The following is a 27,387-nucleotide window of genomic DNA, read 5'->3' on the forward strand; positions in this document are numbered from 1 at the left end:
GAAAGGCTGGCGGGTCATCTTTGAATCAGAAGCCATTTTTGCCTTACCTTCTAAGTTTTCAGTGGAGAGGGAAAGGCAAAAAAAAAGCAAGCAAACTCTTCACAGCTGAAGAAACTTGTTCAGATTATTTCAGAGCTCCTCCTAGTTGCTTATGAAGCCCACCAAGCCAATTCTCATCCATCTTGTTTCTGTGATTGTGGAAGGGAATAAGACTGAATGGCATGAAACAGCTTCAGGACTTTCTGCCTCACCTCCAGCTTTAAATCAAACCTTTAATGCTGCTTAGAGGGAAAAATTTTTCTTAGTAAATTAAAAAATGGAATTGATTCACCAGAGGGGGAAAAAACCCACTGAGTAAATATATTTGAGGCTTATGTAAATACATCTCAGAGCCTGTTTCAAGGGAAAGCAGCTTGCTTACTGAGTTTAATTATAATTCTCTTTGGTTTCAAAAATAAGACAAAAATGCTAGAAGTCAGGTGCAACAGGGAAAGAAATGAAAAGATGAGCACTGAGATGGAATTGTTAGCTCCAGCCATGGCTGAAATACACGTGATGAGATACAAAAATGGCACATTGTCGTTACTGTTGGGGATAGTCCTGACACACTGTCAAGTGTCCCCTCCAAAAATGATCCTAAGTGGCATGGCAGTTCCATCTCCGGGCTAGGTATCCTGAGGTTTCCAAATGTACAGAGATCTTTAAATTGCATCGAATATTAAACAGAGATAATGGCATCTCCTAGCAAGATGAGAGTGGTCTCCAGGCTCAAATATACTGAGATGAGATGAACTGCCCTCAAATATTAAAATGCCAAGGAACCCAGTGGGGTGATGTGAGCAGAAAACAAGATATTTTGAGGCTGGGAAAATATCCTGAGTACAATGCTGAAGAGCAAAAATATGTGAAAGGAAATAGGAAGGAAGCAAAACTCTTAAAGGGAGTAGTAGAGGGGACCCTGGCCAGGCTGGTGGGCAGGGCAACTGCAGAGAAAGCCTTCTGACTGCACAGAAGCCTGGAACACAATCTACAGAAGCACAGAGTTTCTCCAAACACCAAAGTGAGGACAGCTCGCAGTAGCTCAACGCAGATCACAGGTGAAAGCTGACTGGAATGTAGAAAGTCCCCAGGCTCCGCACCATAATTCAGGCCCGGTAGGGGCTTGATGTAGACTGAAGGCGATAAACCTGTCCTAATCTGCTTGCAGATCTAGTCTGTCCAGCGCATACAGTACTGGCCAGCGTAGTGATTTCTAGATTTCTAGAAAATCTAGACTTCGGATTTCCTTAAAAAAATAAAAATAAAAATAAAAATGGGCCGGGCGCGGTGGCTCAATCCTGTAATCCCAGCACTTTGGGAGGCCGAGACGGGCGGATCATGAGGTCAGGAGATTGAGACCATCCTGGCTAACACGGTGAAACCCCGTCTCTACTAAAAAATACAAAAAAACTAGCCGGGCGAGGTGGCGGGCGCCTGTAGTCCCAGTTACTCGGGAGGCTGAGGTAGGAGAATGGCGTGAACCCGGGAGGCGGAGCTTGCAGTGAGCTGAGATCCGGCCACTGCACTCCAGCCTGGGTGACAGAGCGAGACTCCGTCTCAAAAAAACAAAAAAAAAAAAAAAAAAAATTAATACAAATAATACCACAATACTTATTGTCATCTTGTAATAACAAAAGGGTAATCAAAACAATATGAATAAATGTTCATATTGGACAAAGGACACCTAAAAACAAACTATATCCTTCTCAACAATTTCTCACTTCATTGATCATTTCTAGTTGGAGACACTGTGTAGCTGAGTAATATTATCTCCTTTTAGCATGATCCAACCCAGTTGTTTTCTTAACTTTGTTTTAGAATAAATCTCTTCTGCATCAACTAATACAAAGTTCATATACTCATCAAAACCAATGATACAGCCTTCTATCCAGATATTCAGTTGCTCATAGAGCCATACCTGAATCTGGGATCTATTTTGTAAGGATCTGAAGATGAGATTGATGGGCTCTGTCATAGCTTTCTGCAGTTTCTGGCCCTGACCACAGTACACCATGATGGAATTTCCTAGATTTCTGATTTCTTAGAAAAACTGCAAAATCTGGCCAAAATTTCTCTCTCTACTTATTCTACAAATGTTTACTGAGCATTCAATCTGTGCCAAGTATTCCAGGCCCTAAGGATACAATAGTGGGGAAAAATAAAATCCTTGATGTTATGGAGTATACATACTAGTGAGAACAGCAAACAATAAATAAACACATGTGACAGGTGGTGGTAAATCCTGTAAAGAAACCAGAGCAGGGTGAGGGGAGTGAGAGTTTCTAGGGGAGCGCTAGGAAACGCAGGGCAGTCTGGGAAGGTCTCCCAGCTCCTGCGTGGTGACATCCAGCTAGAGTGAGGTGACTTCCTCGCTTGTGGTTCCTCCTCCTCGTTTGTGGCTTCCTCCTCACACAGTGCATGCTCTCTGGTTTGCCACAGTCCCCACTGCTCTCTCTTGTTACCTCCTCCTGGCCTATTTTACTCATTTATGTGGCCTCTGTAGGCATCGGAGTTGTGGCCCCCAGAGTTAATCCTTCCCTAGATGTGTCTGTATTAGTCAAGGTTCTCTACAGGGACAGGACTAATAGGATAGATGTATATATGAAAGGGAGTTTATTAAGGAGTATTGATTCACACGGTCACAAGATGAAGTTCCACAATAAGCTGTCTGCAAGCTGCGGAGCCAGGAAGCCCATCCAAGTCCCCAAACCCCAAAAGCAGGGAAGCCAACAGTGCAGCCTTCAGTCTGTGGTCAAAGGCCTGAGAGCCCCTGGCAAACCACTGGTGTAAGTCCAAGAGTCCAAAAGCTGAAGAATTTGGAGTCCGATGTTCAAGGGCAGGAAGCATCCAGCACAGGAGAAAGATGAAGTCGGGAAGACTCGGCAAGTCCTGTCCTTCCATATTCCTCGGCCTGCTTTTATCCTGGCCACGCTGGCAGCTAATTAGATGGTGCCCACCCAGAATGAGGGTGGGTCTGCGTCTCCCAGTCCGCTGACTCAAATGTTAATCTCCTTTGGCAACACCCTCACAGACACACCCAGGAACAATACTTTGTATCCTTCAGTCCAATCAAGTTGACACTCAGTATTAACCATCACACCCTCCAACTCTGGATACCCAGGATCCAGCAGAGAAAGGAGACACTGCTCCTAAGCAGACATGCAAAACAAGTCAGAGCAAATGGAATTTGAGGAAATATGAGCCTAAGCCAAGTCTGAAGGGGATGGGGGGACCACTCCAGGCATTGTCCTGTTAAATGATGGAGAAACACAGTTTTTGAGTCCTGAACACGTGTACAGAAGGGGCTCCAGATGCAACTGGGGAGGGATCCCCAGGTCTCTCTCCCACTATAGAGCAGAAGGCTGGGGTCCCAGGTGGCAGAGCATCAGGGACCAAGGCTGAACAAGAATGCAGACCAAAGTAACCAGGTACTGGGTCATGAAGCCGGAGAACACATCCCAGGGCTGCTTAGCTGCCCTATGGGACCCCTGAGGGAGGCACAAAGAGGCCTCCCGGAGCAGAAGGGAGAGGGTAAACCAAAGTGCTCCACTTTCAAGGAGCAGGTTTGGGGCAAGGTATGGAGTGGCTTCATCCCATTCCCTAAGCCAGCAAGAAATGCCCCCTGTAAATTTACAAGGTGGCTATGGGGGTACAGGGAGCACTCTGGGGAAAATAGACTGCACTCTGTACAGGGAAGACCCAATCCACTTCTGCCAGCTGGCGAGGGATTGCCCAGCCCGATGTCAGCAAGAACAGCTGAGACAACAAGAGGGAGGTGACACAGCAACCACAGGGCCAAGAGAAAGCACTAGAGACAGAACAGTGTCTGCAAAGGACTTGTTAGATGGGACTTGTTTCCATTCCTCAGGTTCATGGCCTCTTAGAAGGGCGTCACCTGTCCTTTCTCCCATGAGCAGGTGGTATGGATTTGCTTCCAGAAGGACCAGCCTTTTCTGGGAGCATCCTGCTGTATTCCTTGGATGGCGGGAGCCAGCCTACGGAAGAACTGAGGGTGTACGTCTCCCAGCCAGTGCCAGATGCTGCTGCCAGGGCTTCCAGTAAATGCCCAGAGCTGCCCTGAATGTGACAGAGGCCTTAACACAGCCTGTAACCTCACACTTCCTACTTTTGCACCAGCCTGTCTCCACCTTTTTCTCTTCAACCACATCCCCAAGAGAGCATGCATAGGCTCCCTTGAGCCTTGGGGACTGGAATATTGCATTACTGATGCTTGATCAACTGCATTGTCTTCAGATCTCTTTTAGTTGTCCCCTTTAAGAACCATCCACAAGTGCTGGAACTAATGGCTGAGGCGGGGCAGCAGGGTACCCCTAATAAGTCAGAGAGAGCTGAAGAAACCCAAGACTCACGGCCAGTCTGTGACAGAGAAATTGTCCTTAGGCCCTGGGATAACGTCTGCAAAACTGAAGCCACAGGCAGAGAGCAGAGCTGGTAGGTGTGAAGTCAAGTCCTAACACTGGGGTCTGTGAAAGGTGTTAAAATAATTATCCCCTAGAATGCAAAACAGATTCATTTTAACAAGCAACCCTCTCAGTAGGAATCAGAAACACTCTAAGACTTGATTTTCAGACCCAAACCTCAGGCAGCCCAGCTGAGCTGGAGCTAAGAGAGCATGCCCTGGCCTGGGACGACCTGCCACCTCTCATAAGGTTCAGAGGGTGTCTTCGTGGAGACTCAGGCTCACTGGCAATTTTGCACTTTTCTTACAAAGTGAGGAATAGTCAGGTCACCTCTGAGTAGGTGAAACTGGAGGGCACTGACAAAATTCTCTTCTGGCAAAAAGAAGTCTGCCCTGGCAGAAGGAGCCTAGCATGCCTGTAAGGTAAGATTCTTAGCCTTTCCTGTGCATTGTGAAAGAAAAGTGGAATCTTGGGACCCCAAACTCATTATGGTAAAGGAAAATTTAAACTTGGGAATTGAGTTGCCCAAAAACTACCTTTCTTTTGTTCCCAAACAGATAGTTGTAATTTCACAGGCTTGCTTTATCCTATGTAAAATGCAGATTTACTGAACACAAGAAAAATGCATAAATGACTTTTCCTCTACCCACTTCTTTTCACATGTAAAGTGTAGATTCACTGAGCACTAATCAGAGCCTCACAAGAATGTAACCACTTGCCTCATTGCCTACCCTCTCCTTTTTTTCTTCCCTCCTGCTTGCTCTTTCCACTTTAAATGTTGAAGTTCCCAAAACCCTCTTTGGAAAAAGAACAGGTCACAGATCCTACTGTGACTTGTGTTTCTTTTTCCCAGATGTGTCCTCAACCTTAGCAAAATAAAACCTCAAATTGATTGAGACCTGCTGCGGTCACTTTTTGGTTTACAGGAAGGACCTCTTTGGCAAATGCTTCAGACTAAAAATAGGGCCATAAAAACAATTATACTGAAAGTTATCAAAATATGTTTATTAAAAAGTATAATAATGCTATGCTTTTCTATTAATGTCTTGAACAAAAGATTTGGAGAGGGACCTGATAGACAACATAATTATGAAATGGCAGTGAGCAGATGTGGGGTTTTGGATATTTGCAGCAACTGTCATATGATATGAAAATCACCCCGATTTCCATGACTATACTTCATCTCCTGCAGTAATACTGCAAGGAGCTAAGTTAGTGAAGGTTTGCGGAACTCTCCACGCAAAGCAGAATTCTTTCGTGCTCCTGAAATAACGCGCAATATGCAAATCCTCCTGTAATCCACGACCTCACACTCTCATTAAAGTGGAAGTTGTTGTCCTGGACCCTTTGTTCAGAGTAGAAAGGAGATTGGTGTTAGTATAACAAAACCAGAGGGCGATGAGAACCAGGACCCAAAATTGAGGGAAAAGATGTGCCACAGAGAAAGGGAGCCCCCGCGGGTAGCAGAGTGAACTTCCCCTGAATCAGTTAAGCCCCCTGGATCGCATGGAGCTGTCATCTGCAGTTTTTCCCACCTGCCGGAGGCCTGACCCTGTGCTCTCCAGAATCAATGAGTAGATTTGGCCCTTTACGTTCCCTGAGGCTTCCCTGATGCTCATTAAAAGTATCTGCTCAGTCCTAGTGAACTGATTTACTTTGCCACAGTCCTCGAAGGATGCTACAGATCAAAAGGTGTACAGGAAAGTGATCTTAAAGATGCTGACACTACTTCCAATTACTGACTAGTGATGTGCACACCAGGCCCCTGTTCCAGGAGTCCAGGCCTGGCTCCGTGGGGAAGCGTGGACTCACAGAGGAAAATCAATGTGCAGGATGCAGAAGAGAAGGCAACTGGATTTAGGTTGTTGCTGTTGGTTCCTTGTTTGCCTTTAGAGACATATGAAAATGTAAAAAAAAGTCATTCTTTTTACAAAACAGAAATACGGAATATAAAACTCTACTCAATAAATGCAACAAAAATGAAAAAGACATCCATTTCATAGAGGTGAAGAGAAAAATCAGGTCAATAGAGAAAAGGGAGTTAGAAGAGAAAAACACACACAAGCACAAACACACAGAGTATAAGACAGAGTGAAAAATAGATGGGTAAAGCAGGAGACAGAGAAAGAAACCCCGGCACTTACCAAACCCTTAAGGCAAAGCTCATCTCACTCATGAATCCCAATGGAAAATAAACCACCCACTAGATTCAAAGTTTGGATAAACCTATTAGCAATGTGTTACTCAAAAAGCACTCTAATTTCTTTCTACATTCTGGAAGTCTCTGGTCCTCATTTAGGAAAGAAGAAAGTCTCTTGCTCCCCATTCCTGAAAGCAGCAAGCATCAAATTTCAGTTTTTAGAGACCAAGTTCTTCTACTTTTATATGTAGCATTGCTCATGTGGCCTCTGGGCCTATTTACACACAAAGACGATTCAAGTCCTGTTGCATTTTCACAACCATAGGCACAAATGATACCACGCCTTAGTGTTTCCCTACCTGTGGATGCACTCAGGTAAGAACTGGATGGAGCTTGCATGGCAGGTAGAGTTAGCAGTTACTGCTGAGCCTGTGAGAAACAGGCTTACTCTGAGAGTCCTGCTGGGGTCCCCAGGATGCAATGAGCATTGTGTTCCTTTATCCACAGCCACCATCACAGGCTGGGGACAGTCTCCTTCATGACCTGTTCTCAGGACATCCTTCCACTGTCAAGGATCAGCCAGCACTTCCAACCCCCTTAATGTACCCACCCAGCAGTGTCAGCAACCTGGGGACAGACATGCAGACAAGCTGGTTTGCATGAAACTCTGAAATCTTTTGAAAATAGAGACACATAGGCAACCTCAGGATGGAATTTTTATTCTAAATGCCTGATCCAGCCTGATTGCCAAGAGTGATGCTGGCAAAGGAAAATGAAAAATACAAAAACCCTTGGATTTAGGCTATCTGTGTTTTCAAATGATTTAATAACAATGACAGGCGGAGGGTTTACATCAACAGATCAAAAGTGCAACAGACATTTATGGAGCCCGGCTAGGCACCAAGCACCATGGATATATCAATGTGTAAGACAGTCTCATGGAGCGCACAGTCAGGACTCCCAGGGTTATTAACATCCCCCTCCACCTATGGGAGCCCCCACTTCCTAGAGGACAAGGAACCAAGTGTCAACTCTCTACCCATCACAGCCACCTGACCAGCTGGCTTTGATTATATCTGCACTTTACAGCTGTGAAATCTGAGATGGGGAGGGCAGAGGTGCAACAAGAAGACTACCTGTGCATACTGAATTAGATGCTGCTAGTGGTAGATCAAGAGAGAGAGAGGAGGGGCCCTTGGCAAAGACATTTCCAGGAGCATTGCAGAGTGATGGATTTAGGAGAGGGGGAAAGATGCCAGGGCCATGGGGCTCAGAGGGAAGAGGTGGCCTTGGAGAGGGAGAGTGCAGGCTGGACCAGACCTGGGATCCCTCTCCATTTACATGTTGGGGTGTACCTGCCTTATTCTGTCTGCCCAGAGCCATGGCCATGCCCCTTCTTTTGGATAGTTCTCCCTGTGGTTTTAGAGAAGGTTCCCAGTCACAAGAGGCTCCCAACAACAAGAATGGGCCCCTGATCCAGGCTGGGCTAACCATATGGCACCTCACTGCCCTGGCTGCAGTAACTGGCTCAAGGAGTGGCAGAAGACCCAAACCATAACATCACAGTCCTTTTCTGAGATCAGTAAAACCAAAGCAGGTTTATGATTATACTGAGAGAAAGTTTGGAATCATTAGTGGTCCTGTTTCCTGCCAGATAGATCCTGTCTGCCATGGAAGAGAATGAAGCCAACCTGTAGATACCAACAGAGAAGAGAGATGGGGAGAGAGTGTGCCAGGAACATTTAGATCCCTGGAACCAGGCTTCGAGGCCAACAATGCCGTTCCCCTTCCATGATCTAGTTGGATAAGCCAGTAAATTCTCCTTTTCCTTAAGCTATTAATAGTTGGGTTGGACTTTGAAAGCCAGTGACCAAAGGAGTTCTGGTTGATATATGGGTATGACTTATTATAAGGCGTTGCACAAAGCCAGAAATGGGTACATATTCTTAGGACAAAGTCTATTTTAGTGGCCACAGAGGTCTCGAGATGCTCTGAAATGTGCATAGGCCAAAATGCAAGGGAGAGAGACTGTGATGGAATGAGCAGTGGAGAGACTGGCTGGGTCCCTGCAGTTTCCTGAGTGATGTGCACCCTTGAGTGTCCACTGGAAAAAGCACCCACAGACATGACCCACAGGGGACCACTTACAGCTTACTCCATCACCACATGGGGCAGCCCTGAGTCTGCCTCGCACTCCAGTAAGACACTGAGTGTGGGTGGCCCTTGCTAGACATGTTGAGAACAGGCTCCACTGAGAAGATGGAGCAAGGAAAGGCTAGGATTGCCAGGAACAGCAACTTTGAAGAACTCTCCTTCTCAATGTGCCAGGAGGCCTAAGTGTTGTGGGAGGGCTTTCATTTGAGGGCTGTTTCAACAAAGGATTAATCATTTAATTACTTAAGTGGAGGTAAAATCATACTGTCCTCCTTCAGGGACTGAGCTACCCAAAGAAAAGTCATATTCTACCGGAAAAAATTACTTGAAGCAATTGGATCCTTGGCATTCAGCTTCCTCAATCTTTATTTCCTAAAATATGTCCTCAAGGAAAGCCAGCTCCTGGGCTCTATGTAAGCATAACATCTGATGGTAGCCAAGAGACTCACACACTTAGGATGAAAATCTGGCTTAGCAAGGACAGTAGGGAGGAAGGGACAACACATAGCCCACCCTGACAGAAGCAGCCAGACTTTGGACCTGCTGGCAAATAGTCTCACATACCCAAAATGAAGTGCGAACAAGGAGATCCACTGCCACGTGTTTTATACGAATGCAAGAGAGAAAATAACTCAAATGTCCATCCTTTGGAGACAGGATAAATCCACCACAGTGCACACTCACGACAGAGTGCAACACTTGGAATGGTTCACAGAGAACCAAGTGCTTTATAGAGTGGTATGGAAAGATCTCCCAAATACTTTATTAAGTGAAATGACACCAAATAATGGCAAGGTGCCAAACAGTGTTGATAGTGTGCTGCCTTCAATACAAGAAAGGGATATTTAGAATATGTACTTAGATTTGCTTGAATTTGCATAAAGAAACACGGAGGAAATTTTTTGAGTGGCTGCAAGGCAGTGAGCAATGGAGTCAGTGGAGACAGTTGGGAAACAGACTTCACTGGGTGCTTTTCAGTTGCTTTAATTTTTATATTGTGTGTACTCAAAATAATGATGAAATAATAACACAGAACTCTATGAAAAAGACATCATTTTCATCATACAAATAAACTGTTTTAAAAAAAACCCCAGCCTGGACAACACGGCAAAACCCTGTCTCTACAAAAAATACAAAAAAATTAGCTGGGTGTGGTAGTGCACACCTATTGTCCCAGCTGCTCAGGAGGCTGAGGTGGGAGAATCACTTGAGCCCAGGAGAAGGAGGTTGCAGTGAGCCGAGATCGGGCCACTGCACTCCAGCCTGGGAGACACAGCCAGGCCTTGTCTCAAAAAAAAAAATACATATATATATATATAAATATATAAATATATACGAATGTATGTATTTATTTATATTTATATTTATTTATTTATTATTTATATATATAAACATTTTTTTTAGAAACCCTTAGAGCAGATTACACTGTGCTGTGTTGTGCTCTGAAAAGCCAACAGAACATTTAACAAACGTTAATGTGTATCAGGCCCCAATTCAACAAGTGCCATGTGCTGCTCCCTTGTTCTTTGGGAATACACACAGTATGTCAAGTGGGAAATCTCTCCTCTTAATCTCTCACAATTTACCCACTGTTCAGGACCAGCCCTGACTCAGATCCCTCAGGCCACAGAGGCTGTTGCAACTCAGCCCCTAGCTCCCCACCCTGATGCTCTGGGTTATAGCCTTGGCGCTGTGAATCTTCTTTTCTACTGGCAGAGGCTCAGTCTGCACCTGGCTCCTTTTAGGAGGTTGGACTCCCTAGCCGCTTTCTGCTCTGTTCATTAAAAACCACTGCAGCTGAGTAGATTGCAAAAATTTTCTCCCATTCTGTAGGTTGCCTGTTCACTCTGGTGGTAGTTTCTTTTGCTGTGCAGAAGCTCTTTAGTTTAATTAGATCCCATTTGTCAATTTTGGCTTTTGCTGCCGTTGCTTTTGGTGTTTTAGACATGAAGTCCTTGCCCATGCCTATGTCCTGAATGGTACTACCTAGGTTTTCTTCTAGGGTTTTTATGGTATTAGGTCTAACATTTAAGTCTCTAATCCATCTTGAATTAATCTTCGTATAAGGAGTAAGGAAAGGATCCAGTTTCAGCTTTGTACTTATGGCTAGCCAATTTTCCCAGCACCATTTATTAAATAGGGAATCCTTTCCCCATTTCTTGTTTCTCTCAGGTTTGTCAAAGATCAGATGGCTGTAGATGTGTGGTATTATTTCTGAGGACTCTGTTCTGTTCCATTGGTCTATATCTCTGTTTTGGTACCAGTACCATGCTGTTTTGGTTACTGTAGCCTTGTAGTATAGTTTCAAGTCAGGTAGCGTGACGCCTCCAGCTTTGTCCTTTTGACTTAGGATTGTCTTGGCAATGCGGGCTCTTTTTTGGTTCCATATGAACTTTAAAGCCATTTTTTCCAATTCTGTGAAGAAACTCATTGGTAGCTTGATGGGGATGGCATTGAATCTATAAATCACCTTGGGCAGTATGGCCATTTTCACGATATTGATTCTTCCTATCCATGAGCATGGTATGTTCTTCCATTTGTTTGTGTCCTCTTTGATTTCACTGAGCAGTGGTTTGTAGTTCTCCTTGAAGAGGTCCTTTACATCCCTTGTAAGTTGGATTCTTAGGTATTTTATTCTCTTTGAAGCAATTGTGAATGGAAGTTCATTCATGATTTGGCTCTCTGTTTGTCTGTTACTGGTATATAAGAATGCTTGTGATTTTTGCACATTAATTTTGTATCCTGAGACTTTGCTGAAGTTGCTTATCAGCTTAAGGAGATTTTGGGCTGAGACAATGGGGTTTTCTAAATATACAATCATGTCATCTGCAAACAGGGACAATTTGACTTCTTCTTTTCCTAACTGGATACCCTTGATGTCTTTCTCTTGCCTGATTGCCCTAGCCAGAACTTCCAACACTATGTTGAATAGGAGTGGTGAGAGAGGGCATCCGAAGGGCTAATATCCAGAATCTACAAAGAACTCAAACAAATACACAAGAAAAACACAAACAACCCCATCAAAAAGTGGGCAAAGGATATGAACAGACATTTCTCAAAAGAAGACATTCACACAGCCAACAGACACATGAAAAGATGTTCATCATCACTCGCCATCAGAGAAATGCAAATCAAAACCACAATGAGATACCATCTCACACCAGTTAGAATGGCAATCATTAAAAAGTCAGGAAACAACAGGTGTTGGAGAGGATGTGGAGAAATAGGAACACTTTTACACTGTTGGTGGGATTGTAAACTAGTTCAACCATTATGGAAAACAGTATGGCGATTCCTCAAGGATCTAGAACTAGATGTACCATATGACCCAGCCATCCCACTACTGGGTATATACCCAAAGGATTATGAATTATTCTACTACAAAGACACTTGCACACGTATGTTTATTGTGGCACTATTCACAATAGCAAAGACTTGGAATCAACCCAAATGTCCATCTGTGACAGACTGGATTAAGAAAATGTGGTACATATACACCATGGAATACTATGCAGCCATAAAAAAGGATGAGTTTGCGTCCTTTGTAGGGACATGGATGCAGCTGGAAACCATCATTCTTAGCAAACTATCACAAGAACAGAAAACAAAACACCGCATGTTCTCACTCATACGTGGGAACTGAACAATGACATCACTTGGACTCGGGAAGGGGAACATCACACACTGGGGCCTATCAGGGGGAGGGGGGAGGGGGGAGGGATTGCATTGGGAGTTATACATGATATAAATGATGAATTGATGGGTGCTGACGAGTTGATGGGTGCAGCACACCAACATGGCACAAGTATACATATGTAACAAACCTGCACGTTATGCACATGTACCCTATAACTTAAAGTATAATAAAAAAAAGAAAAAAAATTTAAAAAAAAAAAAGAAAACCACTGCAGCAGCTGGGCTCCCCGGGGCAACCACCACAGAGGCTGCCCCATTTGTTCTGATGTGAGCTGGATTCGGAGAGCTGGTTGGGTTCATTTCCTGTGCTTCCAGCCTCCGTCTCCATTGGCAGCACTCACTCACCATGGTAACGCTCAGGCCGCTTTTTGGAAACCCTCACTTCTCCTTGCTTAAAACTATTCAAAGAAAAATCCATCCAAGCCCATCAAGGAAAAGGTACTTATTAAATACCTTTCCCACAGTTAATTCATCTCCAACAAGAGCTGTTTGGGGTGCACTCGAAGTTGTGTGTCCCTGAGACACAGGGATAATTAGGTTAAACATGCAGCTGGAAGTAGAAAGGCACCACACTTACCCAGAACAAGAAAAGGTCAGAACGCTACCCCTCTGTGAGCCCTCACACAAAAGCTCGGGAAATGGAGGCTGTGGTTTTCAGGGAACCGGGCACGCGCTCGCATGTGGCACCCCGAATCATTCCCGCTGCTTGATGGTCACGCTCTGTGAGCTCTTTCTAGGGTATATTTGCTATATTCATTAAAGGAGAGAACATGGGAAGCACTTAAAATAAAACGCCTTGTGATTTTCAAAATCATGAACATTTCCAGCAGGTTGAAGAGAAAGGGCTTTCCCGGTTGCAATAAGAATGAGAAAAAGAGAAAACCTCCTGAAAAAAATAAAGAGGGGGCGGTTATGGGATCCATGTGATGCTGAGATTTCTGTTTGTGTTGCCGATTTTCAGTAAACAGCATTTGTTTCTTTTCTGTCTTCATTTCCAGTTCTGTATTTTGCAGCTGTCACTGTAGGGTGATTTGGAAACCCCTCAAATTCAATTCACAGCCATGTTGTCCATAAAATGTAAGGATTGTCCAATTCAACACAGAAACTCCCATCTGTGAGGCCTTGGTATCAGGAGGGCTTACGAGATCAATAAAGCTCGTCTGCTACCAGGAGAGCCTCGGTTTCTGACAATGGAGGCTAGAACTTACAAAACTAAATGAAATTATGTCTTAACCTCAACTGCCCCCAATTTAAAAGGAATATGATAAGGTCAGAAATGAAGGTTTTTGATTACAGGATCCCAGGCCTATGAAAGAATGCCTGGCTAGAAAAATAAGATTCTTGTTTTCTTACTAATTATAAAAGCACTTATTATGACAGCCCGTCATTCCATAGGACAAATTATGTCTACTTAAAGGTAACTGCAACAAAAACACGGTATAGCACAGATATCTACTCTACGCCTGTAATCCTGGCTCCTTGCTCTAGCATTAAAGTGGTTAAATGAGCTGGCAAAATCTCTCATTAGGGGGAGCCAAGAGGTATTTCCGTCATTTGGACCCACAGTGAAGGATGTAATCTCAAAAAACACAAACCCAGACAGACACATCAGGTACCTAATTCACTCAGTGAAGTCTCACAGCTTCATCTGATGTTTCCTCATGACACATACACACCCACCCTCTCCCAAAACAAATAAGACTCTCCCCAGTTACTCACCTAGACCACCCTGACAAATGTCTGTGCGCGTGGCTCCACCAATGATAAACTGAGGGCTGGGACACAACTCCTGAAAGCAATTTGGAACAAAACACAAGTCACAAGGTGCTCAGTGACGGTGGCAGCCTGGGGAAAGGAACATCAGAGTCCCAGAGTGCACAGCGGGAAGAAACCCAGGAGATCGTCTACTGCCCATCACATTGTTTTGTTGCTGAGGACTCTGAAGCCCAGAGAGGAGACGAGCCCTGCCCACAGTCACATAGCCGGGGGTGAACAGAGCAGGAGCTGGAGTCCAGAGCCCCTGCCAGAACTAGTGTTTTCATTTTTTGGTTATTTTTTATTTATTTTATTTTATTTTATTTTTGAGACAGCATCTCGCGTTGTTGCACAGGCTGGAGTGCAGTGGCATGATCTCGGCTCACTGCAACCTCCGCCTCCCGGATTCAAGTGATTCTCCTGCCTCAGCCTACCACATAGCTGGGATTACAGGCACGTGCACCACACCTGGCTAATTTTGTTTGTTTGTTTGTTTGTTTTTTGTATTTTTAGTAGAGATGGGATTTCACCATTATAGGCAGGCTGGTCTCGAACTCCTGACTTCAAGTGATCATCTGCCTCGGCTTCCCAAAGTGCTGGGATTACAAGCATGAGCCACAGCACCCGGATAGGACTAGTGTTTTAATACTATATGTGTGGTGTGGGTGTGTGGGTGTGAAAAGGTGGTGAGGAACACGGAGGTAGGAGAAAGGCAAAGGCTGAGATAATACGTGATGAAAAATGATATCACCTATTCAGAAAACACCCCTATTTACATAAAGAGAAGATTAGAAGAATATTTAGCATACTGCTGTGCACCCTGTGGGCACTTGTTAAAGTCTTGACTAAATGATAATGACCCCATGTGCTGATGGACACACTGAGGTGTCAGAAGTACCATGTGTCCTGAGAAGAGAACTCATCTCTGATACATTCACACACCTGACCTGCACTTACTTCCTCCACTCACCTATCTCAACTGGCATCTGCCTACAAGCAGTCTCATGGCTCTGGTGCTCTGTTGGGGCACAATGACTCATGCTTTAGTCATCCTTTCTTTGTTTACCCAGCAAGGATTTTTTGAGTGCCCATTTTGTATCCCGCACCCTTTGAACCATGGCAGGCAGGGGAAAGAGGGAAACATGGTGAAATGCAGAAAGAAAAGAAATAAACCACATAGTTCTTGGCCTCAAGGTGCTTGTGGTGTATATAGGAAACCAAGATTGACATTATGAAAAAGTCAGAGAAAAAAGGCTAGTGCATAATAATAGAATGTAGGCTATATCCGCAAAAGGAGAAAAAACACAAAGAGAGAAAAATGAGAAGGGCCCAACAGGGATGATGGCTGCGAGATTTAGTGGGTGGGAGATGATGCCTGTCCGTTAGAAAGGTAGGATGCAGGAGCAGTCTACGTACTGGTTCCTAAAGAAGAGATGGGTCTACCTGTTCACCAGGCAAACTGCTAGGGGAAAAGGACAGGACCTCAAGGGACAAAACGGAAGTCAGCCTACATTTAATCAGAGGCATCTTGGGCTGCACTACATCAAAGACTGTCTGGTCAGAGAGAGAGAGAATCATTTCGTTCTTACTTCATAGAGGTGAAGAAAGGGCAGATCAAAAAGGACTGGGAAGCAGGACGGTGGGCTGAGGGCAGACGCTTGCGGTCTGGATGGAGCTGGCAACGGGGATTCTGGGATTCTGTTGTGGGAGGTGGAGCCTTCCAGGTGGCAGCCCCATAGCCTCTATAAGGTGACAGCTCCTGCTGAAATGGCAGAAACAGTTCCCCTGGGCTGACTTTTTTTTTTTTCAAGTATTAAAAAAATTTTTGCAGGGTGCAGTGGCTTATGCCTGTAATCCCAGCACTTTGGGAGGCCGAGGCGGGCGGATTACCTGAGGTCAGGAGTTCGAGACCATCCTAGACAACATGGTGAAACCCCGTCTCTACTAAAAATACAAAAATTAGCCGGGCGTGGTGGTGCACCCCTATAATCCCAGCTACTCAGGAGGCTGAAGCAGGAGAATCCAGGAGGCGGAGGTTGCAGTAAGCCAAGATCACACCATTGCACTCCAGCCTGGGCAACAAGAGTGAAACTCCATCTCAAAAACAACAACAACAACAAAAATTTATTTACCTGTTTTTCATTGAAAAATTAGTACATGAACATGAGAAAATCCCCAACAGTAAATAACAGTGTAAAACACACAATCCCTTCTACCTCAGAGTCCGCACTGGTAGCGTTTCTTAAGTGTCCCTCCAGAAACTGTCTTCTGATATAAAAGCACATCTATATACAGACACACATTTTTATCACATATGTCTTGTACATGCATCTTTTCTTAGGACATAGAGAGCTTTGTAACTTCATTAAAAGTACCACACGTTATTTAGCTTGTTTATTTTGTTTCTATTTATTTATTTGTAAATAAAGGTTCTCCAGTGATGGACCTTTAGTTTTTCGTTTATTCATTCACTTTCAGTCTTTTGCAATCTCTGGTAGCAACTTAAAGAGAAAGGTGGCACCAGCCAATCTGGGTGTTCTAAAAGTGTGTAGCTGCAAATGTTCACCCCGGGTGCTCAAGAGCTCCCAGTCTCCAGGCAGTCATTTTTTGGCAAATAAAAGGCACAGAGATCTGAAAGAGTAATAAGTAAAAAGAAAGAGAAAAAATTTTAATTTTAATGTTGTCTTAAAAACAGAAGGAAAAGGCTGTATTGTCAAGAGGGAAGAAAAGACAGCACACTCTATAGAGGTTTGGAAGAATCTCTTTTCTTAAAAACTCTCTTAAAATAGGTTCTTGGCTGGGCGTGGTGGCTCATGCCTGTAATCCCAGCACTTTGAGAGGCCAAAGCAGGTGGATCACCTGAGGTCAGGGGTTCCAGACCAGCCTGGCCAACAGAGCAAAACCCTGTCTCTACTAAAAACACAAAAGTTAGCCAGGTGTGGTGGTGGGCACCTGTAGGCCTAGCTACTCCGGAGGCTGAAGCAAGAGAATCACTTGAACCTGAGAGGCAGAGGTTGCAGTGAGTCGAGATTGCACAACTGCACTTTAGTCTGGGCAACAGAGTGAGACTCTGTCTCAAAAAATAAATAGATAAATAGGTTCCTGTTCTTCATTCTCCATTCATCTGTCAGTCTCCTGAAATCTGACTTCTACATCCATAGCTTCATGAAACTCCTCTCACCCATGTCACCAATAACTAACTTCTCTTTGGATTTGGTACCGTGGGCTATTCCTCTCTGAAAGTTCTGCTCCCTTGACTTCCATATCCTTACTCATGCTTGATTTTCTCCTCGCTTCTCTGAGCATTTCTTCTCAGTCTCTTCCATGCATTCCTCCACTGTGCTTGCCCCTAAGTACCAAGGAACCCCTGGCTCTTGGTCCTGAACCCTCTGAGATTATCCCATTTCATACAGCAGTAACACCCCTAAGTATTTTTGCTCGGTGACATCATTCAACCCCATGGCTTCAACTATTAACCACAGAATATGCTGATGCTTCCAAAATAACTCCCTGAGCTGTATCTTCAATTACTTGTGTCACAATGCTCATAAGATAGAATTTCATTAGATTCATATCTAATAAGCTTCCCAAGTTCTATTAAAATGTTGAGTTTGGGTTGGAAGACAGAATGATTGGCAAAGGCTACAGACAACTGAAAGTGAAATATACAGAATGGTGCTAAGTGGTTTGTAGGTAGATGGAATGTCCATTTTACTATGTGGTATTCAATATAATTCAAAAATGTCCCCACCCCAGAAAAACACATACACACACACCAAAAAATGTCATGACTAATATGTTACATGAATCTTTCAGGGACCACAGAAAGTCCCCAACTTTGGGCTGGGCATAGTGGCTCACGCCTGTAATCCCAGCATTTTGGGAGGTCAAGGTGAGCTGATCACTTGAGATCAGGAGTTTGAGACCAGCCCGGTCAACAGGGTGAAATCCCATCTCTACAAATAAAAATGCAAAAACTAGCTGGGCATGGTCTTCTCTCCATTCCTAAGTTGCTGTTGAAGCACAGATCAGAGATACAAAGTAATTGGCAGTCAGAGAGGTTTTAAAGAGGCGGAATTCTGTAAAGAGGCAGCCTCACACCTACCCACACTTGGAACCCTTTTTTAATCTTTCCTAATAACAATCGTGTCTTTTTAGTAATACTGTTTTCTATTACTCAAGCGAGGATTTCAAAACACTCCATAAATACAAATTACTCTAACCTAGGATCAGCCTCTGATGACCAGGCCTAAGGAAATACAGGTATCAGTTAAGAATCCAAGGCAGTAAGTGACTGAAACCCACACTGTCTCAGTGATGCTGACTACTTGGCCACACTGCTCTCCCAGAGCGTTACCCATGTCTGATAGCTTTGGTTTGCACTTTAGGAGCTCTGGTTTTTAGAACCCACAGAGATGCTGCCATCTTCATCATCATCACCTTCAAGGATAGCCACATTGCTTGACCCAGAACTTCCATCCCTCTGTGATCTGGCCCCACTGGATGTTTCCAGCTTTGTCTGTCAGTTTCCCACAGTGAGTGATTATGACTCTCCTCCCATCACAACGGACTCCCACCTTCCTCTGAATACATTTGCTCCCGATGCACTGCCACAACCCAGTGCCTCTGCCCACACCTGCGCCTTCTCTTCAGTCTCTCTCCTGATTCTCTTCCAACAATCCCAACTCAAATGTCTCCAGTAATTAACCTGCCCCAATTTCACTGTCAAATTTAACTGCTTCTTCCTCTGAACTCCCATGCATTTTGTTCATATTTCTACTTATTTCGCCCTCTGGATATTCTGTCTTGTAATAATAGCTAGATTTCCTCATTCAAGCCTCCCAAAAAACAGTGAAGTGGGTAATATTATTATCCCTATTTTATGGATGAGGAAACTGAGTCTTGGGGTGGTTAGTAACTTCTCCATGGTTCCTCAGCTAGCAAATGGCACAGAGGGGACCAGAAACCTGATCTACCTGACGCATGAACTCATGCTCTTAACCACTCTGCAGCCTGCCAGCTGTCCATATGTCTCTCCCTGATGAGCCAAAGCTCCACAAAGACTCCTCTCCAGCACCTGAACACAACCAGCATGCAATAAATCGTGGCTAAACTGAAAACTCCAGATTCACTAACCCAAGACATAAAAGCTGAAGAAAGAGTGGCTCCAAGCTGAGGCCTCTCACCCTCATCCTTATCCTAACCTCCCAACAATTCATCCCCTTGACATTTCTCTTGAACTGGGTCCTTACTATGCAGCTGACATCACTTCATTGCTGTCTTGCTGTATTTCTCCTTAAGATCAATAAACCACTTAATTGCCAAAAAGTGGACACTTCAGGGAAGAATATCATTGACTGCGCTGCACCAGGGCCCACTCATGCTGGGCATTCCTCAAACCACAGGACCTGGGCTGGGCATTGACCAAGCACAGAGGGGAAGTCAGAAAATAAGGAGGTAAAAATCTGCCTGCTGAGAACACCCCCTGATCTCGCATAGCCAACCATGCTGTTTGTGATAGGATTGTTCTTGCCCAACCCTAAATAGTCTCAGGATTGTGAATAACCAAAAGCTCATCCTGAGAACCTATGCTTGACTTTGAGCCCTTCCTCTGGGCAAACTTGTCCTGAAACCCTTGGGACAAAAGCCGCAGCAAATCTTTGCTCAATTGCTTATGAATAGGCAGAAACACCCAGCAGGGACAAGATGTCAAATGGCATGATTTCAGAAAACATCTAAGTATCAAGTTTTATTTTATTATTGAAAGGACAAAAACATGTGTACATATATGTTCAGCACATCTCATCTCCTTTCCCACAAAGGCCGGTAGAAGTTAACGTCTGTGTGGGAACCAGGATCATAGGAGTCACATTTAGTCAGCTGACTTAAAGCCCCCAACACTGAAGAAGTACAAAATCACCCTCAAAAGCATCAATGAAACAAAAAAGCAAATGACACAATTAAAAATAGGCAAAGGAGTTGGGCGCAGTAGCTCACACCTGTAATCCCAACACTTTGGGAGGCCGAGGCAGGTGGATCACTTGAGACCAGGAGTTTGAAACCAACCTGGCAAACATGGCAAAACCCAATCTCTACTAATAGTACAAAAAAATTAGCCAAATGTTGTGGTGGAAGTCTGTGGTCCCAGCTACTTGGGAGGCTGGGACATGAGAATCACTTGAATCCGGGAGGCAGAGGTTGCAGTGAGCTGAGATCGCGCCACTGCAGTCCAGCCTGGGCAACAATGTGAGACTCTGCCTTCAAAAAAAAAAAAAGGCAAAGGACTTGGATACACGTTTCTCCAAAGATGATCTATAATTGGTCAATAAGCACATGAAAAGATGCTCGCCATCACTGATCTTTGGGGAAACACAAATCAAAATCACAATAAGATATCACCTCACACCCATTAGGATGGCTACTATCAAAAAACAGAAAATGGTTGGCGCAGTGGCTCACGCCTATAATCCTAGCACTTTGGGAGGCCAAGGTGGGCAGATCACCTGAGGTCAGGAGTTCAAGACCAGCCTGGCCAACATGGCAAAACCCTGTCTCTACTAAAAATTTAAAATTCGCATTTAATTTAAAATTTAAAATGGGCATGGTGACGAGTGCCTATAATCCCAGCTACTCAAGAGGCTGAGGCAGGAGAATCACTAGAACCTGAGGGGCAGAGGTTGCAGTGAGCCGAGATTGCGCCATTGCACAGTGGCCTGGGTGACAAGAGTGAAACTCCATCAGAAGGAAGGAAGGAAGGAAGAAGAAGGAAGGAAGGAAGGAAGGAAGGAAGGAAAGAAAAGAAAGAAAGAAAGAAAGAAAGAAAGAAAGAAAGAAAGAAAGAAAGAAAGAAAGAGAAGAGAAAGAGAAAGAGAAAGAGAAAGAGAAAGAGAAAGAGAAGAGAAAGAGAAGAGAAGAGAAAGAGAAAGAAAAGAAAGAAAGAAAAAGAAAGAAAGAAAAAGAAAGAAAGAAGAAAGAAGAAGAAAGAAGAAGAAAGAAAGAAGAAGAAGAAAGAAAGAAAGAAGAAAAGAAAGAAAGAAAGAAGAAAGAAAGAAAGAAAGAAAACAAACACTGGCAAGGATGTGGAGAAACCAGAACCCTGTGCACTGCTGTGGGAATGCAAAATGGCACAACCACTATATAAAACAGTACAGCGGTTCCTCAAAAACTTGAACATAGAACTACCATATGATCCAGCCACGGGTCATATCTTTTGGGTATATAACAAAAAGAACTGGAAGCAGGGTCTCAAAGAGAAGTTTGTACACCCATGTTTGTAGCAGCATGATTCACAATAACCAAAAGGTGGAAGCAACCCAAGACCAGAAATGGACGAGTGAATAAACAAAATGTGGTCTATATACACCACAGAATACTATTCAACCTTCAAAGGAAGGAAATTCTGACATATGCCACAACATGGATGAATCTTGAGGATATAATGCTAAGTGAGTTATGCCAGTCACAAAAAGACAAATACTGTATAATTCCACTTATATGAGGTACCCAGCACAGTTAAATTCAAAGAGACAGAAAGTAGAACAGTGGTTGCCAGAAACTGGGGGAATGGCTAGGTGCAAAGGCTCACACCTGTAATCCCAGCACTTTGGGAGGCCAAGGTGGGCAGATCACTTCAGGTCAGGAGTTCCAGACTATCCTGGCCAACATGGCAACACTCCATCTCTACTAAAAATACAAAAAAAAAGCCGGGCATAGTGGCGGGCGCCTGTAATCCCAGCTACTTGGGAGGTTGACGCAGGAGAATCGCTTGAACTCGGGAGACAGAGGTTGCAAGTGAGCTGAAATTGCGCCACTGCACTCCAGCCTTGGCAACAGAGAGAAACTCCATCTCAAAAAAAAAAAAAAAAAAAAAGAAAAGGAAGAAATTGGGGAAGAATGAATGGGAAGTTTTTAAATGTGTATTTAGTTTCTGTTTTGCAAGATAAAAAAATTTCTGGTGATGGAGGGTGGTAATGGTTGCATAGCAATGGGAATGTACTTAATGCCACTGAACTGTGCAATTAGAAGTGGTTAAGATGGTAAATTGTATGTTATGTGTATCGTACCACAATTTAAAAATAAATAAGTAAATGCAACAAGTAAACTTATAATGCACCACATTTCTGGATACCCCGATCTGTTTGCAAACCCCTGAAAGGCCTCTCGGGAGGAAAAAATAATAATGAACCATTTAGGAACAGGCTAATTTTCTCAGCGTTCAGTGCATGTTCCTCATAGAGATAGGATCGAATCTTTACTGATTCAGGAATCTATTCAATAACCTGTAAGATCTTAGAGGATAAGTCTGCATTCTTTAATGTAACCTTGTGGTATGTGAGCATGAGCCTGCCCAAAAGCAGCTGTGTGATCATTTTTCACTGATGATTAAGGATGGAGAGGTTAAATTTTGACACACATTCATTTACTCAACACGCACTTGAATACTCCAAATAGGAGCCCTTCATTGCACCTTCCTCGTTACTCAGGTTCCACTGCCTCATGCTCTGAATTTTACTTCCTCCATTGACAGCCACAAATCAGCACATCCAGTCTACAATTACCAAATTTCCACAGACCATGAGAACAGGTGAAGACACGGTTTGGGGAAGAACAGGCTATGTGGTCAAGGAGGTAAAGTCTCTAAGGATTTCAAAGAAAGGAGAAAAATTAAGCAAAGGTTAACTGATACCTGACTTTGGTCTCTAAAGGAAATTTTTCTCCCCCTCCTTCCCCTACCCCAAGACCCTTGGGATCTGCAATGGTACCCCTCCCTAAGGCTTTTCACCACCCAGTGGTGACAACCCAGGTTCCCATGGCCCATCATTTATGCCTCTGTAGAGTTCTTACTTCATTCTGCCTTGGGCATCAGTCCTTTATTCACATCTGTGTCTCCCCACACTTTCCATCAGAGCTGAGACCACAGCCCATTCCTCAGTTTCTCCCTGACCACCTTCCCAATCAGTGCAGAGCCCATGCCTGGCACAAATCAGAAGCCCAAAAAAACTGTCCGTTGAAATGAAATGTGGCTGTCTTGAAATTAGAATATAAAATCATAACTCCCAATCTGGATTGTATCAATATACCTGGTAACTTCATAGATTTCAGAGGGGAATGGGAAGATGAACCACGGTGGGTGGGAGGGCAGCATGGCCAAGGAGTTATTCTCAGAGATGAAAACTGTTGCGCAAAATCAGCAGGATCAAAGCAAAAAAGGTAGAGGTCGCTGGAGTTAGTGATTTTGACCATTTTAGAAGAAGTGCTCTCCCTTTATCTTCCTGTTTCAACCACTGCCAAGAAAATAGGAGCCCTGACTTGATTTCCCTATCATGGCTTAGAAGACAAAAGGTGCCCAGGTCGTTTCATAGTCCCGCTCCTGAGACATTGCTACGAGCTCTGTTGAACAGAGCACTTTGTATGGATGAGCTCAATTCTCACAACCACTCTGTATGGGAGAGGTTCTCAACCCTGAGGTTAAATCACTTGACAAGGGTCACATAGTGATAGGTCATGGGCCGAGGTTTTGGGAGGACCATTCTCCACCCCTTGCCCTTGAGCTTTGGGTAGTATCAGTAACTACATCTAGGAGCCCCTGCCTTCCTTCTGCATCCCCAGAGCCCCAGCTCCCACCTCTCCACTCACCAGCCCTGATGGAATAATGTCAATTCATGACCTTGAGCAACCGTGCACCTTTCAGCAATAACGTTGTCACAATTTACCAGCGGGCTGACTGCATCCAGCACTGAGTTGTTCCATTGTGCACTGGTCCAGGGACCATATGCATTAATAACAACTATGTATTCTGCATCTATTATGTTCTGGGCACTATGCCCTGAGATTTATCTCTAATTCTCATACCAACCCCGAAAAATAAGGTGCCAGTAAATGCCATTTTACAGATGAGAAAACTAAAGCTCACAGAGTTTACTTGCCCAAGACAACACAGGCAGGGCTAGGATTCAAATCTAACTTACCTAGTTTCAAAGTTCATCCATGCTCTTCTCTCTATACCTCACTGCCTCTGAACAAGAGTTCAGGCCGGCTATGGTGGCTCACATCTGTAATCCTAACACTTTGGGAGGCTAAGATGGGCAGATGGCTTAAGCCCAGGAGTTCAAGACCACCCTGGGCAACACAGCACAACCCTGTCTCTACAAAAATATATAAACATTAGCCAGGTATGGTGGCACATGCCTGTAATCCCAGCTACTTGGGAGGTTGAGGCAGGAAAATCACCTAAGCCCAGGAAGGTTGAGGCTGCAGTGGGCTGTGATCGCACCACTGCACTCCAGTCTGGGTGACAGAGTGAGACTCTGTCTCAAAAAAAAAAAAAAGAGTTCAAAAGATGGTGGGGGGGGTCCAGGCGCAGTGGCTCACATCTGCTATCCCAGCACTTTGGGAGTTTGAGACCAGCCTGACCAACATAGAGAAACCCCATCTCTACTAAAAATACAAAATTAGCCAGACATGGTGGCACATGCCTGTAATCCCAGCTACTCGGGTGGCTGAAGCAGGAGAATCACTTGAACCCAAGAGGTGGAGGTTGTGGTGAGCTGAGATCGTGCCATTGCACTCCAGCCTGGGCAACAAAGCAAGACTCTGTCTCAAAAAAAAAAAAAAAAAGGTGGTGGTGGAGGGGTCTGAAATGTGAGATCCAGACACTTAGGATCCACAGCCTCAACTTCTCCCTCAGTTCCTCCTGATCAGATGTAAGGCCCCTCCACCCTGTATGTCACTCCACAGCGAGCCCGCTTCCTTACCGTGGGCCGCTTCCAGATGATGCCTTGAGTTTGTGGAGAGCCTGGTCCAAGATCCTTGTAGCCCAAAGCTGATGGACATGCCGGGAATTCGGGGTCCTTAAACAGGACCCCTGAGTCCAAGCACTGTTGCCTCAGGGTCTTGAAATCCTGGCCCAAGTATTTCAAAGCCTTTTGGTTGGAGCCAAGACCTTGAGCGGCAGCCCGCTGCCTAGATACACCAGCCGCCTGGGCTGCCATGGCCGTGGACTCTGTAGGGTGGACAGAAGGGCAAGGCTGCATCGTACTCTCAGACACCTGCTCCACTGAGAGGGGAGCTATAAGGCACTAAGGGAGGTGGAGCAGACAAACATTTCACCTGAGGCCCTGTTCCAGAAGGAAGTGAGTCATGGTTAGGCACAAATATGTACCCAAGGTCCAGGCCAATCTGCCCCACCTTCTTCTGCCTTTTGCAAATAATTTGGGGTCTGGGAACCTTCCAGGGCCCATCCCAGGCCATTAGCATCTTTACCCCCACCCCTCCACACACCTCTTTGCAAGATCCGCTTGCCTTGCATCAAGCCCATTGACTGAGATAAGAAGGCTCATTGTGCAGCTTGAAGCAAACATTCACCAAGGAATTGGAGGCATGGCTCTGAGCAGGAAGAAGGCAAGTGGTTACTACAGGGCCCTCCTTTCCTGCCAGAAAAGTTTGGGTCCATATTTCCTAGGGAAGCAAAAAATATCAGAGAGTGGTGATTCATAGGCCAGATTTGGAATAAGCCCTACTGGAGGAGTTTCCACCTGTGAGTGAAGGCTTTGGCCTCTGACTGCCTCGGTTCCTATCCTGGCTCCCCCAGTAATTCACTCTGTCATATTGGGCAAGTTATTTAATCTCTTTTCTCCTAAACTTTTTTATGTATAAACTGGAAGATCATAGGAGACCCTACCTCAAAGGGTTGTTTGGAAGAGTGACGAGATAGTACATGTCATCTGCTTAGAACAGTGTGGAAGTAACATTCAGTGAATGTCAGGTATCACTATTCCTTGGAGCCAGGATTCCCAGAGAGGCCTTGGAATCAGGAGCCTTGATTCCAATCTCAGAAGTGAGTTACAAGCTGTATGACCTTGGATTAGTCACTTCTCTCTGGGCTCCAGTTTCCTACATCTGGTCTACCCAAAGAATGTCAACCACATCAATGCTTTTTGAACTTCAGTGTTTGTGGCACACTAGAAAATGGTCCCCCAAAGATACCAAGTCCTCATCTTGAGAACCTGTAAATAGTCCCTTATCTGGAAAAGGGTCTTTGCTGCTATGACTAAGTTAAGGATCTTGAGATGAGAAGATTATCCTGACCCTAAATATACAAGTGTCCTCATAAGAGGAAGGCAGAGGAAGATTTGACAATAGACAAAAAGGAGAAGAGATGAGATGAGGCAGACAGAGGTTAGTGAGATCCTGCCCCACTCCAGGGAACACCAGCAGCCACAGGAACTGGAAGGGGCAGAATGGATTCTCCCCTAGAGCTGCTGGAGGAATGTGGGCCTGCCGACACGTCGACTTCACAGCCTTGGGACTTCTGGCCTCCAGACTGGTGAGAGAATACATGTATGTTGTTCTGAGCCACCACATCTGTGGTCATTTGTTACAGAAGATGCAGGAAACAAATACCGTGTGCAGAAGAATCCCTCGGAGCACTCGCTCAAAATGCTGAATCCTTAATAGGTGCTACCACAAATCCTCCACCCCCATCCCCCCCCAAAAAAAGAGTTATAATTCAGGAGGTCTGAAGTAAGACCCAGGAATCTGTAGTTTTCAAACCATTACCCCAGAGATGATGCTAATACAAGGATCCAGGGCTGCCCACTGAGAAGCTCTGGACCAGCCGACCTCTGAGGCCTCCAACTCTGATCTTCTAAGCCAGTGACAGTCCATATGTTAAGCACTTAGCTAGGTGGGTAGGTCTGAGCAAGCAGAAAGAAGGGTTGCTCCCCAGGTGTTCAGAAAAACATGTGGTTTCCCAGGTTTCATCAGAAATTCAAGGCCAGGCCAGGCATGGTGGCTCAGGTCTATAATCTCAGCACTTTGGGAGGCTGAGGCAGGAGGATCGCTTGAGCCCAGGAGTTCAAGAGCAACCTGGGCAACATAAGAAGACCCAGTCTCCTAAAAAAAAATAATGAAAAAATTAGGTGGGTATGGTGGTGCATGCCTGTAGTCCCAGCTACTCAAGAAGCTAAGGTAGGAGGATTGCTTGAGCCCAGGAGGTCAGGTCAAGGCTGTAGTGAGTCACCCACACCAGCCTGGGTGACAAAGTGATGAAACCCTGTCTGAAAAAGAAGGAAAGAAAGAAGGAAGGAAGGAAAGAAAGAAGGAAGGAAGGAAGGAAGGAAAGAAAAGAAAGAAAGAAAGAAAGAAAGAAAGAAGAGAGAGAGAGAGAGAGAGAGAAAGAAA

At 44.7% G+C, this 27,387-nt stretch overlaps 2 protein-coding genes across 2 annotated transcripts in view; both read right to left on the bottom strand.

Moving 5' to 3' along the window:
- Positions 1-25,278, bottom strand: part of CAPN8 (calpain 8) — a 76,808-nt gene extending 51,530 nt beyond the window's left edge. Inside the window, exons 1-2 of the mRNA XM_033195321.1 lie at positions 24,960-25,278; positions 14,170-14,239 (exon numbers count right to left, since the gene is read on the bottom strand). Of these exons, the coding sequence (XP_033051212.1) occupies positions 14,170-14,239; positions 24,960-25,238 (349 nt within the window). The 5' untranslated portion in view covers positions 25,239-25,278. The remainder of the gene's footprint in view (positions 1-14,169; positions 14,240-24,959) is intronic.
- LOC117075278 (small nuclear ribonucleoprotein E-like) lies at positions 1,666-2,053 on the bottom strand. Its single transcript, XM_033197452.1, has one exon. The coding sequence runs from the start codon at positions 2,051-2,053 to the stop codon at positions 1,775-1,777; it is 279 nt and encodes a 92-aa protein (XP_033053343.1). The 3' UTR covers positions 1,666-1,774.
- Positions 25,279-27,387: the final 2,109 nt, after the last annotated feature.

Source organism: Trachypithecus francoisi, unplaced genomic scaffold (assembly GCF_009764315.1).
Source record: "Trachypithecus francoisi isolate TF-2019V2 unplaced genomic scaffold, Tfra_2.0 Lachesis_group5, whole genome shotgun sequence".
Taxonomy (NCBI): Eukaryota; Metazoa; Chordata; class Mammalia; order Primates; family Cercopithecidae; genus Trachypithecus; species Trachypithecus francoisi.